This window comes from Mesocricetus auratus, unplaced genomic scaffold (genome assembly GCF_017639785.1).
Source record: "Mesocricetus auratus isolate SY011 unplaced genomic scaffold, BCM_Maur_2.0 Super-Scaffold_100015, whole genome shotgun sequence".
NCBI lineage: Eukaryota > Metazoa > Chordata > Mammalia > Rodentia > Cricetidae > Mesocricetus > Mesocricetus auratus.
In genome coordinates, this window is record NW_024429198.1 from 21,366,752 (window position 1) to 21,386,006 (window position 19,255).

Genomic DNA, 19,255 nt, shown 5'->3' on the forward strand with positions numbered 1-19,255 from the left:
ATGCGGCCAGGCAGCATGGCCTCTCCAAGTGTCAAAACTGCTCTATTCTGGGAAAGACACGGCTGATCTCTCACATTGCAGGGAGGTTCCAGGAGAGAAAAGACCAATATGGACTTGGTTTTCTTTAATATAATGCCCAGTGCAGCAAGGCTGGCTTCAGGCTTAAGTCAGCATGCCTCTGAGTAGTAAAGGGCTGATGGCAAAACCATAAAAGATTTTTCCTTGCAGCTTTTGAGTGACGATCCTGTGTCCCTCAGAGGTCCTGCTCCTTAACTAAGACCTTCACGGATTATTTAATGACCCTGATGAAAGAGGCATTAAGGAGGCTGTTAGGAGAAGGACAGCCCACCTCCATTGGGGGTCACACATTTCACTTAGAGGCAAACCTGCATGAACAACAGATTTTCCTTCTTTGGTTTCTTCCCTCCAGGGCCTTCAAGCACTCACTCCCTGGAATGCCCCCCATCCCCTCAGCTTCCCACGCTCAGGCTGTCTCGCTGCTGGCACTCACTTGAGAGTCCCGTCGGGGTTCTCCATGATAACTGCACTGGTATGGCCCAGGACAAAGCCTGGGATCCAACCCTCGGCTGCGGGGCACTGGTCAGTGGCGGCTCGGAACACCAGAAACATGTTCTGCTGGTTACTGGCCAGAATTTGAACGACCTCTCCTTGATAGACGTTTATCTCATCCTCCTTCACTGCCGTGTACTCGTGTGTCACCAGCATGGTGGAGATGTTGCTACTGCTGCTACTTTCACTCTGGAGGGAAAGACGAAGAAGAAAACAGGGTGGACGGAAACTGAGACGAGATCTGACAGAAACGGCCACTGGTTACCGTGTGCCATGGCACCGGCCCCCTGAAGGGCTCAGCAGACAGACAGGGAGATGTTACACTCTTCCTTCACACTCTCTTCAGCTCAATGCCCCCCTTGCCACAACTTGGTCAGCCATCGAGAAACAATTCCAAAAGGTCGACCTCAGTGCTGTCGCCCTGGGAGCCTGATGCAGTTGGATCTTCGTCGTGCCCTGCACAAGCCGCTCAGTCCTCACGTCGACGCCATGTTGGTTGTTGCAGGTTCAAACGAGTGTTAACTTTGAAGGCTGTAGGGTAGCCGCTTGGCTCCCTGACAGATTGTAACTGAGATGTCCCCAAATCTTCCTAATAAGACATTCATTGGCAATGGGCATTCCAGGTTACAGCTATTGCCTGCCTAACCTTTGCTTCCCAGCATCCACCCCCCCCCCGAAAAGAGTGTGGAACTAACACTCTACTCTTAGGGATGGCTACTCTGCCTCCTGTAGGTCCCCCAGTGGACGATCCTTTGACAGAGCTTGCCTCAGGGGTCTTCATGTCGCTTTGTCACGGCAGCGTATGTGTGGCATAAGATCACAGAGCTGCCTTCAAGCTTTAGGGAAGAGACCTTTAAGTGGCTGTGGGGATGTCTTCCACTGCCCTTATCCTGAGGCCTCAGCGGCATTCAGCTTCTTTGGTCAGTGACTGACATGCATGTGGCCTGCAACACCTGTCCAGCAACTCAGTCAACGAGTCAAGACTGCAAAAGTAAAACCTAGCTGGTCTCTTATGGCCGCCAGTCTTACACTTCTAATGCACAAACTAAATGAACGAAACACGAATGGCAGCCACCTGTACCAGGCTCTCACCTGACTGCCTATTGGTCTAGGGATGGACAAAGGTGACACCACTACTGATTCCAGCATGGCATCTTTCCCGAGTGCCCTCTATCAAATTAGGATATGGGGAATGGCCTCTGGGCCCTGGTTTCTGTGAGCTTGCTGTCAAATGTTTGCATGCCGCTGCTGCAGGGTGTTTACAGAGGTGAGGATTTCAAAGTCTATGCTGTGCTCTGGGACACTCTGAGGGGGAGATGACCGGGCCACCTCCCTTCTCAGTCCTGGTGTCAGGTGGTGCGAGATCAGAACGCTGACTCCTGTTCTGAGGTGGCTGAGGGCACATCAGGCCCACGGGCTCTTCTCTGAGAGGCCACGCGTGGACAGCCAACAAGCCAGTGACTGGGAGCTGCGCGGATGGGCTGTGGACGTGGAAGAGTTGCCTGCTTGTGTCCACGATGGGTCGGATGCTCTGGTCCCCACGGTACCACTCCCTGCCTGTGACCCTTCAGCTCAAAGCGTGCCATGCACGCTCACTTTGCTTTTAGCACGCACCCTAGTATTTTCATTCACATGGCGTGACCCAGCAATTTGGGGACGGCACAGGCAAATGTCGTAGAAATGTAATCTAAATCTTTCTGTGCCACTGCTGTCCTGGTTATTGTATCACAGCGGGCTTCCTCTCATAGCTGCAATGATCTGCGACAATCACGGCTCTTGTCACTTCCAAATACGCCCCTGGCCAGCATATGCACCAGGCATTCCAGCCTTCCTCAGTCCCACAACCTCCCCTCAGAGTAGGGTGACAAGTGTGCCCAGGCCACGCAGGCAGCGACAGGGAGGCGGGGCTGGGGTTGACTCTTCAGCTGCTCACATGGTGGTGGGAGGAACGGTCGGCTAACGGAACAGAAGACCGGCCAGGCCAGTCATCTTGGGGACACGTGTCTGCACCCCACCCGCCCTGACCTCAGCAGAATACAGCAGAAGGCGCCGTCTAGAGTGGGAGGTCAGGCGTGGCAGCCTATCTACAATCCCACAGAGGCAGTCACAGGACAGGAGGCTGCTCACTGGCTAGCCACTAAGCTCCAATGGTCCTTTTTACCCAGAGGCAGGAAGAGGGCAAGAGGGCATTACACATGCCCATTCTGAGTAAACCCTAGTCTGTCAGTTTCCTTTCAAAGCTACCTTCCACAAAAGCAGCACTAAGAGTCAGAAATCAAAGGCCACTTCCCGGTGTAACAGCCACTGGCCACAAGTGATGGACTCCTCAGAGTGGAGCTGTGTCCATAACCACGCCCTTGAAGGGGCATCCAGAGATGAGGGCCTGGTCCCTGCCCTAGAGTAGTTACTTGCTTGGAGACGTAGACCTGAAAGCTCTTCTCAACTTACTGGGAATGTGTACAGGTTAGAGGCTGTCGGAGCTGTCAGCAGCCCTGATGTGTATGGGTCACAGTGCTGAGACCAGGCCTGGTAACTGAGCAGACAACCAGGTATGGGGTGTGACTTGTCAGTAGACTGACTGACCACCTCGGGTTTCCAATCTAGCTGGAAACCCCCTCAATTCTGTACAAGGACATGGGAAATCTCCTCCAATGGACACCTGCTTAAGCATTCAGCGGTTAACTGGAGTGTAAACAAAAGCGTCAAGACCCACTTCTTAACTTCTTCCACAGATGAAGATGAAGGTCAAGTTAATCACAATCCCTAACGAAAAAGGAGACAAGATCAGGAGTACACATGAGGGATTAATAGAAGTCCAGAGGAGAGAGACATGCAAAAGCTAGATTTTATATATAAATATATATACAATGAGAGACACAGACCCTTTTAGGGAAATGTATTTAAAAATTTATAAAGCGATCACACATACACGCGTTAGAACAGCTCTGTGCGCTCACGCATGCCTTCAGTAGAGTGTTACGGGCCAGGCCGTCTGCCCTGGAGGAGACAGTTGGAGGACAGTGAGGAGGCCACAGAGTGGGAGGGAACCCAGCAGAGACGCCCTTCAGCTTGAGAACACAATGCAAGTGACCACAAAGGGAGCTGGACCCCCACTGCAGAGGCACTTGAGTTGCCCCTGGCATCCTCTCTGGAGGCATGAGGCCCAGCCATCTCTGGAGAAGCCGGGTGTCCAGGTGCCTGGGTCAGGGTCTCTCCAGGAGACTTAGGGTGGAGGAAACTTTACCACTGGGTAGATTCCTAACCCCCTTATGCTATTTTAGTTTGCTTTGAGTTGCTGTTGGATGTTTTCTTGAGGAAATCGGTTTTTGTTTTGTTTTGTTTGTTTTTTTCATCAGATGACTCAAAAAAAAAGCTGCAAAGATAACTTATGGCATAAAAGAGCAAAACTGAGCGATGAGCAAAAAAGCTTAAAAGTGTACACATTTCATTGTAAGTAATAGAGAACAGAAAAAAAAAGACCCCTCAAAAAAAAAAAAGGGAAAGGAAAAAAGAAGCTTGAGGAAGGCAGGGCTTAAAAAGCAAGTTCCAAGATGCGGATTAGAAACTGAAGAGACTTAAAGAGGCTGCGTGGAGGAAGTTAACGGTGCACTTTCTCTTAAGGAGACAGGAGTAAAGCGAGAAGCAAGTTAGTAGAGAGGAGAGCAGGCGCTGTCCGTGGTCCCACAGGGGGTTAGGGTGGCTGCATTCACTTGGTGGCTTGGTGCCAGTGCAATGCCACGGGGCACGGACACGGGTGCACACACAGAGGCCACAGACGCGTCTACGCAGACAACGCACAGAAGAACTGGAGTAGGCGATTACTGCTGCACAGTGCTGGAGAGCCGGAGTTAGTACGAAGGTTTAGAAGAGCTGGCGGGACAGAGGCGGTGGGGTGGATGGGCGCAGGCTCCCTGGCGCTCTTACCCCATTGCTCTGAGTGGACTGCACGGACTGCTCGCTGGCCGAGGAGCACGTGCTCATGCGGTCTGTGTCCTTGCTGGGGGCTGCATGGCGGTGCGTCTGCCGCTGGAGGGAGTCACTGTCCCCCGGGAAGGTGAAGGAGCTTGGCCGGCTGGCAGGGGAAGCAGGAATGGAGCTCCAGAAGGAGCCCCCCTTCTGCAGGGGGCTGCTGGGAGGAAAGGCCTCCTTGCCAAAAGGAGAAGGGAACGTGGTGGAGAGAGGAGAGTTCAGCGGCGAGATGGCCCCGGGCCTAGTCTTGCCCAGAGGCAATGGGCCCAGGTTCCCCCGGGCATCCTTGGTGTTTCCGTCTTGGCTTGTACCAGAAGCATTCCCAGGGGCTTTTCTGGGGCTCTCCATCACCTTCATCTTGGGAATGGGCTCTGTTTCTCGTTCAAGACCTTCGGAGTCTCCACTCAGGGGGGAGCCTGCTGGGCTGGCCAAGGCTGGCCTCAAGGGCCAGGCTGCTGCTGGGGGGAGGCAGTGAGGGGCTGGGAGCAGACATACCTGACATCTTGTCTGCCTCTGCCTGGCTTGAAGCTGCAGAGGAGACCAGCATGGGGGTGTGGTGTCTGACAGGCTGTGGGATCCTGGAGGGCCTGCTCCTGCTTGAGCTGGGGCCGCTGCTACAGCTGCTGGGGCCACTGCCATGGCTGCTGCTGCCACCACTGGAGGCCCCGCCACCGCTGCCCCCGCCCCCGCCGCTGCTGCCCCCGCCGCCACTGCCGCCGCCCCCGCTATGGTTCCTCTGGTACTCGATGGGTGATGTCAAGGCTGTAACCAAGCAATGCAAAAGAACAAAGTCAGTCGGGATACCAAGTAAATCCTAAGTGCAAAGTGTAGGAAAAAAAAAATAAGTCACACATAATCAGAAGGAAGCAGCAGGCTTGAGAGTTAATTCAGGCAAACCCTTGTGGTCTCACAAGCCCATTCTGACCCCAGGGGTCAATATTAATTGGTTAGCCAGTGAGCTTGACAGCAGCTTGGAGCAAACACCAGGCAGATGAGGACCAGGCCAACAGTATCACCCATTGGGTGTGTCTGTTCCTGACTTCAGAATGTTCTGCAGAGGGTTCTCTGTAGACAGGAACATGTCAACATCTCCCTGGACTGGGTTTAGGCACAGAACGTGGCTATGCAGAAACAGCCAGCCAGGACTGATTCAATAAGCAGTTAGTTCCCAATTGTATTCTCCAACTCTCTGTAATCCCCAAGCTAAAATGAGAGGGGAAGCTGGCAGTCACAGGGACTACTGCAGATAGGAAGGGGCAGGCAGATGGCAGCTAACAGCTGTCGGCATCTCTAGAATCACATGAGTTGTAGACACTGGGGAGATAAGTCTTGGTCTATTTACAGGCAGGGTCTGCCCATATAGTCCAGGTTAGCCTTGAACTTGCAATGTGCTTGCTTCGGCCTTCTGGAGTGCTAACGTTATAGGACTGCATTATCACGTGCACCTACGGCTTGCTTTTCAGTTGGGTGTGCAATGCACTTGCCCGTGTCTCCAGCATCTTTGATGAGTTTCCCGATGTTATGACCACCTCACACTTCCTTTTCTTAGCACGTGGCTGTAGTATATACTGTACACACAGCAGAATGTAACAACCCATTCCGAGAAGCCACAATGAAACCCGAGCGGCTGCTCCAAATCCTGACAGCCATCAAAAACATGTGGTATTCCACACGAATTACCAGCCCACTAATCTGCAAGCAAGATGGTGGACATTAAGTCCTGTCCCATTCACATGTAATGAGTGCGCAGAAGCAGAAACTTGTACATTAAGAAAAGAAGACACAGCCGGTAAGGGGATACATCACCATTTAAAAAGTTGCGCTGGTTTTCTAAAATTTGGTTGATTTCATGGATCCACGTTTGCCGGACACTTGGACTGGATGAATGCAAAATGAAGGTCTCCACCATGTCACCCGTCCTTGATGTCAGAGCAAATTTACAGGGATCATTTTCCACATTTTCCTCCAGGCAAAGGCAACTCACCTTTAAAACAATGAATTATTATGCAACAGTTAAGACATGGGAGCATCCTGAATAGTTACCAACTGAAGGATGGCTAACAAAATGTATGCCTGCTGTGCAGAGTTATCCAGCCTTAATATGAGAGGACACTCTGATACACACTGCAACATGGTCAAACTTTTAAAAACTATTAACTTTAGTAAGCCACACACACAGGATAAATATTTAAGACTCTACATAATCTTCTGGAAGTCGTCATAGTCTCAGAGACAGAAAGAGGCAGGGAAGTTGTCAAGGGCTACTGGGAGGGGACAATGGCACAAACAATCAACTAACTAGCTTTGAGGGCTGGGACTAATCTGTTTACAAAACTCCTCTGCATTCATCCTTTACATCTCTAAGGGGCAGGCAAGACAGCCCAGCAGGTAAAGACACTAGCGACCAGGCACAATGATCTGAGTTTGATCCCAGGGACCCACATGGCAGAAGAGAACTGACTCCCATAACTTGTCCTGACATGCACACACATAAAAATAAACAAATGTGATAAAGACATTAAAATTGCAAATATAAAAATACAGACACAACTTCACAGAAGCAAGAGATACACAACGTAATGAATGCATCAGTGGACCTTCTAAGGGGTTGGGGAGACTCTGTCCACAGACTTGGGGAAAGAATACATAGGGATTTTAAGGTGTGGGTAGGTGTCTGGGCATGGTTTCAGAGGGAAGCAATTGCATGGGGTAGCACATGACCCAGAGGATTTGCATCTCAGTTTCAGGCCTTGGCAGCTCTTCTTTTGCTGTCTGGCTCTGAAGCCTTTGTGGGTCCTTGTGAATGAAGGATCATCTGGCCCAAGGGAGTGCCCAGAGACCAGCCTGGGGCTTCAGGCTCCCTTCTTCTGTCATTCATTCTGTCATCTTGATTTGACTCCTTTACAGAGTTAGGATCATTTATAATTATTTTCTGTTTACCTTTCTTTGCCACCAGAGGGCAAGCTACCCCAGGGCAGAGAGAGTATGTGCCCCATCTCTGGAGGCCCACGCAGGAGGGGTGGAGGATGAGACACTGAGTTGGCCCCAGGCCAGTACTCTAAAGCTGGGACTTTGGGCGTGAGAGAGTTTTACATGGTCTCGCAGAGGGCAGCGCTGAAACACTGCCGACTAGCTGCAGTCACACAGGCATTCAGGGCAGCAGGTCCAGAGCACAGACAACAGAAAGAGGCAGTTTTAAAGGTTCATCAATGTACTCGAAGGTTTTGTAAACAGTAAATGAAATTAGCGTCGGGAAATGTCACCATAAGCAGAAAGTGTTGTCAGCGTGACAGGTAATGTGCTGGCACACGAAGCTGGCAGACAAGCATTACCTTGATACTGTTCTTGAATAGGAATCCTGGCATGGAAAAGCCCTTTTTTTTATCAAGTGGTTCACTGAATATGACAATTTGTTCGAAGAGGAAAACCCGCCTCTCTTTGCATCGAGGCAGAAGTCCTGCGTCTTGGTCTGTGACCAAGAATGTGTCCTGTAAGAGCAGTTTACCCTGGGCAACAATTTTACCCTACAAAGAGAAGAGGGGAAGAGAAGAAGGGAGAAAACATTGCACTCTCATTGACCAATGATCTGTTTTCTTGGGTTTCCTCCCACCGAATGATGTGGCCTTCTAGGCGCTTACTCTTTCACTGTCATGAATACTTAGCTCTGAGGAGAACAATTCTTTAGTAAAAAGTCTTGCCAACCCCGTGACCAACGGCTTCAGAGTCAGAGTCAGAAAGGGCTTCTCTAGGTGTAGTTCTGACAAAAGGCAGTCATCTCTCTCCCCTAGGTGTGCTGGTAGAAGCTCTCTAGGTACAGACTGTGAGCTCCAGTCTGAGGAATACGGACCTGATGTTCCGGCGAGCAGGTGTCAAGAAACATAAAAGAATCTTATGGTTTCTTACTCAATCGGAAGTGAATGGTCTGCATTCACTTTTTTTATACACAGTTAAGTGGTATGTAAGAATCAAGAGTGTGCAATCTGTACAAGTTGGGTAGACTCAAGAACCCAGTGGTCCTTAAGTCTCTCTCCCAGGGATGAGAGAAGGGCAGGAGCCTTCATCCCTAGCTGTCATGATTTTTGATGCCTAGAGAGTATGCAGACGCTGTCAGAGACAATGAACAGCCCTGCTGGACCCTACTCTAACAGCTTCATGCAGAGTAAGGTTCCCCAAAGCAAACCAAAAGCACCAAAAAGAGGCTGAAAGGAAGTCAGTCACGTTGAAGGAGAGAGAGAAGGCAAAAACCCCGAAACAGAAGGACCAGCTTTCCACACATGCAGAGAAACAGTCCAGGACCAAAGAAAGGGACAGGAACCCTTCAAAGAACAACTGCATTACGTCAAATCCTTGTAGCCGCCCAACGTTCATCATGTCGTTACAGCGCTTCGGTACTATGCACATGACTTCCACAGCTTTCTGTGGGTGGAGAGAAAGCATAGTCAAAGTTCAAGCTCCTCTCAGTGCTAACCCTCTGCTGCACCTCCAATTTTAGTGTGTCTCCAGAGAGGGCACAGAGATCCCATTCCCCCTGATGTGACCCCTCCCAGGACCACACCCCACGGTGGGAGGGGTTTTGCACGGGTACAGCAGGCCCACAAAATACCTCTAATTCTGACGTATCCAGGCTAGCTTTTTTTGAGTACTTGAGGAAGTCCTGTGAGGGAAGTGGAGCAAGAGACGTGGTGAGCGTGGTGGGCAGTGGCAGCTGGCGCCTGACTGCCCTTCTTTCCATAGGCCTCCGTTCAGCACATTCATTCCGAATTCTCACTCCCTCCTCACAAGCACAGCACAAAGGCGTCCCCCGATGGTGAAGCCATCTTTGGTTCCTCTCTAGTCTAAGGCCAGCTGTGGCTTCTCTTCACCACCAGACCCTAAGCTTCACATGACATTACCTTTGGTGGAGATAGCAACTTAGAGCAATTCATGCTAGGCCAACAGGAATAGATACATGGCGACTCAAAGTCTAGTTTTATCAAGAATCCAAGAAGACAAGTTGGAGAAATGGCTCAGCAGTTAAGAGCACTGGCTGCTCTTGGAGAGGACCCAGGTTTGATTCCCAGCACCCACATGGTGGCTGACAACTGTTTGTAACTCTGGTTCGAGGGGCTCCCACACCTCCTTTTGGTCTCCACGGGTGTCAGGCACATATGCAGTACACAGGCATGCATGTAGCTAAAATACTCATATCCATAAAATACATACATATTTAAAGAAGGTTGACAGAGCGAAAGAAAAATCACTACCATTCCAAGGCATATGGCAGAGAAACAATTTGTTTGGACTGACCCTTTGATTCAGACTCGACAGGAATGAAATAGTGACAGAACTGTGTGAAGGTGTCATCCTAATGCAAAGAACCACAAGGCAGGAGACCCTTCTCCCACAGCCGTGGAGGTGTGGAAGGTAGAGCAAGTCCCATCCCTGCAGCAGCGTGACTGTGAGCCTGCTCCTCCCCCAGCCTCACCTTCAGAAGCAGCTGGTACTTCATGATTCTCTGCACAGGTTTGATCAACAGATCCGTGAGCTGCAGTCTGTGGCCAAGGCGCTGCTTCAAGTCCTGGGGATTTTAAGAGAGAAACCAAACAAACCACCTCAAGTGCTGTTTGTTAAAGGCAACATTTTATTCCTTATAGTTAACTAAAACACCCCAATTGATAAGGGAATGAAATAAAGAAAGAAAAGGCGACAAGAGTGTCCTATCCCTCAGGATGTAAACATTGGGTCTGAATCTGCCTGGGTGGATTTTCAGAGACATCTACTCATTTGAAGGCTTCATTCTGCCCTACCCGCCCTAGGGGAAAAGTACGTAACACAGGCTGGCCTGTGTTAGCCTTTGGAATCTTGGATTATTAAGGCATTTTTTGCTGCTGTTGTTTTCTTTATTCACATGAACACATATGTCATTTTTAGGAGAGAAGTCCAAATCTGAATGACTGAGTTTGTAATGAACCTTAAAATTACAAAGGCAAAAAAACCATTTCTTCCCCAGGGCTTGAGCGATGGCTCAGTGGTTAAGAGTGATAGCTGTTACTTCGAGACAGGGTTTCATTAAGTTATCCAGGGTGAAGTTTATCTTGCTATGCAGCCCAAGTTGAGCCTTAACCCTGGGATCTGTCCACCAGGTAGCAGGGATCTGGGGGTGAGTCACACACCGCTCAAACCCTTCATTCTTAAGCCCACTGGCCTTCTGAATGGCAGGCTCGGAGTCCACACTATTTCTATGATTTATAGACTATAAAGCAAGCGCCAGGACACAAATCTCTCAGGCCAGCTCCATGAAGGACCCTTTGTCCTGGGAACTTCTTGTAATTGCAATGTAGTAACAAACTCAAAAACCACCTGTTCCCATGCTGAGTCTTACCTCAAAAAAGGTATCGATGTACTCGGAGACAATATGCTCAGACTTTGGCTTATTTTGACAATAGACTATGTACATGTGCAACCTCCTCTCCTAGGAGTGATAAAGCAAACAGATGGTTAGATCACTGAGAGTTCAGGCGACCATCAGCAAACAGGAGCACACCATCTTAGAGCAGAGTTGCCACTGTTAGCAGCTCACCCTGGCTCTGGGCTCTGAAACAGCCCTCCGCTCTCACTCCTGGTACAGACCTGATCCTTACTGTACCGTACCAGCAATACCACTGCAGTGTGAGAACACACTTCCATTACTCCCAGTCCTGGTGACTGGTCTGTGTTTAGTAAGTTTTTAATATCAAATGCCATGGCAGGGAAAACAGGGACAACGTGGCTCCTACTAATTCGATGGCTTTCAAGACTATGTATGCAGACCCCTTAGGGTCCATGGGGCCAATCCGCGGTTCTTGTAGATAAAAAATCACTTTCAAACACCACTAGGATAGCGTTGCCCTTTTGTGGCATTGACATCTGTACAAATACAGCACGGACAGGTCCATGGTGGGGGGAATCACTGGCATTACAGCAAGTTTTTGTCACCACTGCAAATCTGACGTGGCAAATGCCAGCTTCACTTCAGCACGCCACCGATGAAGTCATAAAAGTCACTCATCTTATTAAAACTCTAACATGGCACACACATGCTTTCAGCGTTGTCGTGTCAGGATGGAAGTTTGCTTGACTCTCCTGCTTGCTCAGCCACTGCCTTAAGGAAAAGCACTTGTGACTGATGTGAGTTTGATGACTGCTTTTGTTATGAACCACCAATTGAACCTGACAGAATGATGGGCACACACTGTGATTATTTTTACTCTGCAATCTGGTAGACATTTTCCTGAGCACTGATGAAGCAAGCTTGTCATCTCAAGGCAAGACACAGCTGGCAGTGAGGACAAATAGTAAAAATCCCAGAGCTCAAGAGGGAAAAAAAAAAAAGAATTCTGGAAAACATGTGCCTTAGCTTGAGGAAACTCTCCTGAAGTACCAGCAATGATGCTAAAAGTCTAATTTGGGATAGTGTGCAATGAACCGTACCAACACCTGGAAGAACCTGCCAAGCCAGCAGCTAGCTTCCAACTGTCTCGTTCACAATTCTTAAAACTATATGGAGCAAAAGGCTCTGAAGGCAAGTCAGCTACATAGACAATAAACAGTGATGGAAAGGACCACACACAGTCTTCTCAGAGCCTGTGTCATAGAACTGGCCTTTAAGAACTTATCCTTTAACAAAGATAACTATCTACAAATATTTGAAAAGATATTTAAGGTATTCATCCATCTTGAGTTACTGTCTGTGTGAAGATGGACTTTCTTTCATATACTGTACAGTAACAACAACAACCAAATTCCATAATATATGGAGAGCAGAAGCAGATATGAAAATCTACCTTCTGATATTAAAGTTAATGCAAAAATGCAAAAGCCTCATTATTTTTGAAAACACAGTGTCTTTTTCCCCCTTAAAACAACTTGCATGCACATCATTTATTTTAGACACACACATAAATTTGGCTAGTACATCAGGCTCACTATAGGTATGGGCAGATGCATAATTACCAAAGACTTGTTTGTTTTCAGACACCTGTAAGGTTACTGTGTCAAGCTTGTCTGGCTGTGGAACCCTAGACCAGCCTGCATTGTTGCAATCCAAGTAGCCAGACAGGGACTGGAGTGAGAAAGCAGGTAACTCAGAGGCAGACAAGCCACAGGGGATTAAAAATATAGAAACTGACAGCATTCACTCTTATAAACACCAAGTGTTTTCATCTTCAAGTCACTATAGAGACCAATAACAGAACGGAATGTAAATACTGCCTTGTACTCACATGCTTTACAAAAAGGGATCCTAGCTTTTCTGGATCTTCAAGGCACTTCTCCAACTCTCCTAAAAAAAAGCTGGGGACAGAAGAATATCAGTATTTTTTCCAATTTGTCTTCTTAATTGTAGACTCAGTCTATGCAGAGGTGGACAACTTAGCGAGCAGAAAACACTCAGTTAGAACCAAGTGGAAAGACAGTGTGAAAAGCCAAGACAGAGAAGAAACTTCCCCTCAACTCCTTCGGACAATTAATATTTCTTGTCTCAGCTTCTTTCAAGAACAGTTGCTAAATGAAAACAAATGCTCCAAAGCATTAGTCCTTTCCAATTCTGACAGTTGGTTCCTTATTCACAAACTTGTTTGAGTCCATTCTATGATTGTTTTTAGATCATTTTATGATGAAACTGGGAGGCAGACATAAGCCAATTTCACCTGTGTCAGCTTTATGAAATTTTCTCAGGTATCACTGACATCAAGTTTAGTTAGAAATCATAGCCTCATACAGGACCAGAGGATGGCTGAGCCCTGCTCTTCTGTAAGGTGCAAGTACCTTACCACTTACATATGCTTGGATTTTGCACGTTGTGCTGAGCTAGCTCACTTGCCCACGTCTCCCTTTCTGAAGGGGATGCACTACACTTGTGTTAAGATCATAGTCTGTAGAACATATGCTGAACAAAAGTTGACCAATTGATTATCTACGGGTTCTAATGAACTACATGCTACTGAACTCATGCAAATGAAAAGCTTTTCGTGAGTTCAAAGGTTTTATGCTCCCTTCAGAGAGATAAGAGCAGGATACAAACCACTGCTTGGAATGCCCTACTGTAACACCTTCCCACACCTGTATGGCCTGTATGACACTTCATAGCTTAGAGGGCACAAACATATCTGATGGCTGGAGAAACAGAGTCCAACCAGAGTAGTGAGGTCTAATGACTAGGTAAGTCATTTATATTTATACTGGTGTATGTGTGTGTGTGTGTGTGTGTGTGTGTGATAAGTGTATGTTTGTGTGCATGTATGTGGAGCCTCAAAGCTGGTGGTAGGTATCTATTTTGATGCTGCCCCACCTTGACGACTGAGGTAAAGTTTCTCATTTGAATCCAGAGCTCACTGATTTTTGTTTGTGTGCATGTATGTGGAGCCTCAAAGCTGGTGGTAGGTATCTATTTTGATGCTGCTCCACCTTGACTACTGAGGTAAAGTTTCTCATTTGAATCCAGAGTTCACTGATTCTTGGCTAGTCTTGCTGGCCAGCTCTCCCCTGGGATTCTGTCTCCACCTCCAGTGTCCTGATATTACAGGAAGGTTTCTGTGCCCACCAAGTGTGTACATAGTGCTGGGGATCCGAACTCAGTCCTCACAGTGAGCCATCTCCTGACCCCTGGCCTCAACGTTAATGAGGGCTGGGCTTTGCAGATGAGGACAGCATGTGGCTATGTTGATAAAGCAAGACAGCAGGAGGCCTGAACGGGTCTTGGAGGTGGAGGACTGCAGCTGGAACCTCACTATAGTGTCAGTGGCCAGTGTCAAGCAGCCCTAGACAATTAAGGGTTTTTCAGTTATAAACAGAGTTGTGCATGGTGGTAAGGCCTGTCAGGCCAAAGCAAGGGTTCCCCACAGCCCTCTCCTGACTAGGAGAGGGGGTTAGGGCATTTTATTTTCCCGGGCCACCCTGTCTACTCCACTGACACTAAGCTGAGCGAGTGACAGTAACGTGGACTTGGGAGGCAGCGGCAGCTCTCCTGAGAAACAGTGCCTCACTGTGCGCAGACGCGGCTGAGTGCTATGCAGATATTAGCCCAGTCACGGGGCATGAGGAAGGCACTGCTGTGTATGCGGTGTGGATGAAGAATGGAGGCACAGAGCGGACACAGGCTGTGCTCTGAATGCTTGGTGCGCAGCTGGGCTGTGCTGTTTGGGAGGTCACAGAAAGCTTAGGAGCCAGGCCACAACTGGAAGACCCGCCTCACCTCCTGTTGCTTTCTATTTCCGGTCAAAACGAGGTGAAGGATCTCCTAAACTACATGCTCCTGAGGTCACAATGTCTTTTCCCGAGTGCATGGGGACAAGTGATCATGGACTTGAAGCAGGGCAGAAAGACAGGGAAACCAAGGGGACAGATGGAGGGAAAAAGAGCTTTCCACTTCCTCGGGTCTGGTTTGTATTTCTTGCTGGCTCAGACACAAGAATTTTAACATAACTAGCAAAACCGCAACGAGGGTTGCTTACATAGAGACGACATTCTCTTTCCCGAGACAGATCTCAAACAAGGCTAGCTGAGAGCTAGTGGCTGCTGGGGGTAGGGAGAGCTAGTTTTCTTGGGGGGTGTGGCCTCTCCTAGCTTTCCCATGGTCCAATGGATGTCTTCCACCCACACACATATGGGCAGCATTAACTGGACCTGGTGAGCTACAAGAGGGGGAGAGACAGGAGAGGATATGAAGTCGGGAGGTGGGTGTGTGGGGGGCTGTCCAAGAGAAGTTATGGGGAGAGGGGTGGATATGATTGAGATATTGTGTACATGTAAGGAATTCTCAAAGCATGTATAAATGAAAGAAGGGGAAATTAATCCAACAAATCTGACGGGCTGTGTGTGAGAAAGAGCTAAGGACCTATGCGCAGGCGGGTTTAACTTCATCTGAAGGACCACCAGCACACCTTTCTGTCTATACTTCATCTTAGCCCAAGGACTGGGAAGCGCTCCTTTCTCATGTACAAACCTGCATGTTTCAGAGAAAAACCATAGAGGTGAGATGAGCCACATTCACAATAGAATACACATCTCACTCTCCTTGTGACCCGTGTAGAGCAAGAATCCCTTCGACCCTTTCTTTGACTTTGTTATCCCAAGAGCACATCCTGAAACTCCTTATGTGCCAAGCCAATTGGGAAAACCCTCTGAAAACACGAGCTAAAGCAACTCTTCCTTCCACAAAGGTGTTTGTGTTGGGTATTTTGACAACAATGATAAAGAGCTAATTAGAAAAAAAAGGAAGTAAATGGCACATAGTGGTAGGACACAACCAAGTAGATCGCCTCTGTTCAGGGACCTGGCATCTTGGCACAGATTAACATGAAAACCACACGAGTCTTTCCCCTGCCATAAAATGCTACAATAGTACAGCACTTTGTCCTTAACTCAAACTCCTTCCACAAAGCTACGCAGGTTACAGAACTGAATGAATTGAAAAGTTTCCTTTAGCCATGGCCAGGCCAGAGACAGCATCACACATGGCAGTGTCTTACGTACTCTCTGTGCCAGTCATAGATCTGATGGATGTTGCCGAACACGATCTTGTCTTTGCCCTTCATGTCATCGGGAACACCGTCTTCTTTCATAAGTGCCATGTAGCCCTGCAAAGGAACACGAGTAAATGAGTGCACACGCAAAATGTCTGCATCAGCCACGCAGCCCTGCAAAGCAATGTTTGAGAGTGAGCGCCCACACGAAACATCTGCATCATGTACTGGATGAGCAGTCATGCCACACGACACAGAACAAGTCAAAAACCTGCACGGAAGGTGTCCTTACCTACCGCTTCAAATATAATGCTGCAATCACTGCTGTAATTGCCTCTCCTTGAACCATGTAACATTTATAAATAAATGAATATTCTCCCAAGGAACTTAAATAGCTGAAAAGATATAAATGGCTCCATCAAGCAAACAATCCTGTCAGCTACTAAACAGAGAGCTGGTCAGTCAGAAGTATCACTGGTGTTAGGATTTACATCATAAACAAAGGAACTGATCTCTGAGATTGCTACACAGCACATTAAAGAGGGTTAAACAAAATTCTTTCTATAAGTTGCGTGTGAACACAGGTGGACTGACTAATAGCTAAACTGTGCTTTACACTCTCTGTCTGGATATGGTGTGCATTGTGTGCGGCTTGGCGATTCTAGGTTACACAGCAAGACCCTGTTTTGACACAAAATAAAACTTCTATTCAGTTCTAATGAGATGTAGCTTATACTGGAAACCTTATTGCTACCATTGATTGTAGAAAAAGCAAGCATCCTAAATGTTTATGCCAGGGAACTGCAGTGGCTCTTATCACCATTGCTCTTCAGCAGTGTGAGCATGGGGCCCAGGCTGTGTGCGCACTAAGCAAGGGCTCAACTAATGAGTTAGTACTACAGCACAACAGCTGCTGCTTCTAATGAGATGTGCAGTACCCAAAAGGTACGGTTCTGCATGTATCGGCAAAGCTGAAAGAAAAATAACGTTTTGTACTATAAAAATCTCTCCGCTTTAGAGCTGGAGGTGGAGGTGGTGGATAAGCTGTAAAACCAGCACTTGGGAAGTATAGACATGAGGGTTATGAATTCAAGACGAGCCTTAGCTAAATACTGAGGTGAGGTCTAAAAAAACAGATCTGGGTTTGGCTGCTCATAACTAGTACAATAGTCAACAGGCTGAGGCAGAAGTACTGTTACACGTTTGAGGACAGCCTAGGCTACAGTGTGAGTTCTAAGTTAGCTTGGGCTGCAGAACACAATATGAAAACCAACCAACCAAACAGGCCTTTGGATGAATTGAGCTGATCACATCCTCCTGCCTGTAACTCATTAGTACAGAAGGCAGAGGCTTGGCTCTAGCTACAAAGTGTTGAGCAAATGCTAGTGACTGAAAATGGTGGTACAGCTATTCTGTGCACAGCTATAAATAAAAGCCCAGTAGAGGTACAGGCCAGTGGTAGTAGTATGTGGATTCAGAATGGGATCTGTAGCTCTGACTTTTCAGCCAATATTACTGTTGTTTCAGTGGTGACATCTAATCTTACAAAATAATTACAGGCAAAATTTAAACATGAAAAAATTACAAAACTGCTGGCTGTAATCTAAAAACCTAATTACACATGAAGTATACATCAGGATGTACTATGTAAAAATAATAATCTTTACAACTGGATGCAGTTTGCTAAGACAACTAGCTACATGTTTAAGGCTTTTTGAGACAGTACCGCCATTCTGCCACTGGAAACGGTTCCTCTCTGATGATTCTGGCTATGAAGTTTCTGTAGATACATACCTCAACCACACAGCCAAGGTCCCGCACATAGTCTCGCTCCGTTTCCACTAATTCTTGTAAAACATAGCTAGAAAAAGAGAAATACAGACTCTGTTTTCTGAATGAATTATCATGTACAAATTTGCTTTTGTGGGAATGGGTTCTTTTAGGAGTGTGCGACAATGTATTGAACTTACACAAGTGGGTCTGACAGGTTAAGTGAGTGACCTTGAGTACTGAGATGCACACACAGGCATAACAGTGGCACAAAATGAAAACAACAAGACACACAGGCATAACTTTGTTATGGAGGTTTGACATTAGGGGCTGCAGTTGTTTTTCTAGTTAAGTCACTTTAGGCTTCAGTGGACATACAGGAAAAATGTTCTATTTCAGATATTTAAAGTATGTACACCACACTGAAGTGTATCTGTCTGTAACGACCAAGAGAACAATCCCTAGGCCAGCTGGTTGCCTCCAGATGTTAAAGATAAGTCTCTATTGCTGAAGCCACCATTCACTTGGGGCACAGGACTTGGAGAATTTGAGCTCTATTCTGAGAGCCTCTACCCAAGGACTAGATTTCACAGAACCAGATGGCGCGATGGAAGTTGCCAAAGGAGAGACACCATGAATAACCCTCATGATCCTCACAGGCAACAACAATGACATCCATCACTGCAAGGTATCTCTAGAGGCACAAGAATGACACACGGTAACCAACAGCTGTTTAACTGGACTTAAGGACCTCACAGCAGGAAGGAGGCTATGGGTCTCAGGGTCTTACTGCCCCTTTGCTAAACCACTGTAACTCCTCACTGTACTCAAACGCTTGGTCTTATGCTCACAGGTAAGTCTAACTCTCCCGTCATGAAAGGGGCTTGCTTCTCTTTGCAGCAGATGGAGACCATTACAGAAAGTCACAGCTGGCCAAGACTCAGGGAACATTGATAGCCGCTGATAGTGCCCAGCTGCAACAGATGCGCCTATGACACAACCCCATTCTTAATGCTCGGGAAACACTACAGAAGAGGGACAGCAAGGCTGTGAGAGCTAGAGGACAAGGACTGCCAAGCTGTGTCTCCTAGAAGTGTCAGGGAAGGAGAGCTGAGAAAGGGAAAATCAGCCATCCTGACGGATGTGTTGTCCCCTTCAGTTGGTCCACTAATATCAAGCGGTCCGCCTGGAAATTATACACACATACGCAACACTAGCTGGACTCAGTGAGTTGTAGTCAGGTATTTATGTGCAATATATATATATATATATATGTTGCACACACACACACATATATATGAGGACAATGATGTAATTATACTTTAAAATTATAAAAATTATTTGGATGAGGGGAAAGGAATATTACAGGGGGAAAACATAAAAATTCTAAATTTCTCTTATATTCCTCAGCCAACGTCACTCTGGCACTTCCCATGTACCCAGTGCCATTCAGGTCCCTGGGACTT

At 47.5% G+C, this 19,255-nt stretch overlaps 1 protein-coding gene across 1 annotated transcript in view; it reads right to left on the reverse strand.

Annotated features, from left to right (window-relative positions):
• Trio (trio Rho guanine nucleotide exchange factor) overlaps nt 1–19,255 on the reverse strand; it is a 275,905-nt gene that overhangs the window by 11,803 nt on the left and 244,847 nt on the right. The window contains 12 exon segments of the mRNA XM_040757679.1: nt 512–759; nt 4,495–4,950; nt 4,952–5,301; nt 6,346–6,523; nt 7,872–8,063; nt 8,878–8,955; nt 9,143–9,193; nt 10,004–10,096; nt 10,901–10,990; nt 12,780–12,849; nt 16,030–16,133; nt 17,814–17,880. Of these exon segments, the coding sequence (XP_040613613.1) occupies nt 512–759; nt 4,495–4,950; nt 4,952–5,301; nt 6,346–6,523; nt 7,872–8,063; nt 8,878–8,955; nt 9,143–9,193; nt 10,004–10,096; nt 10,901–10,990; nt 12,780–12,849; nt 16,030–16,133; nt 17,814–17,880 (1,977 nt within the window).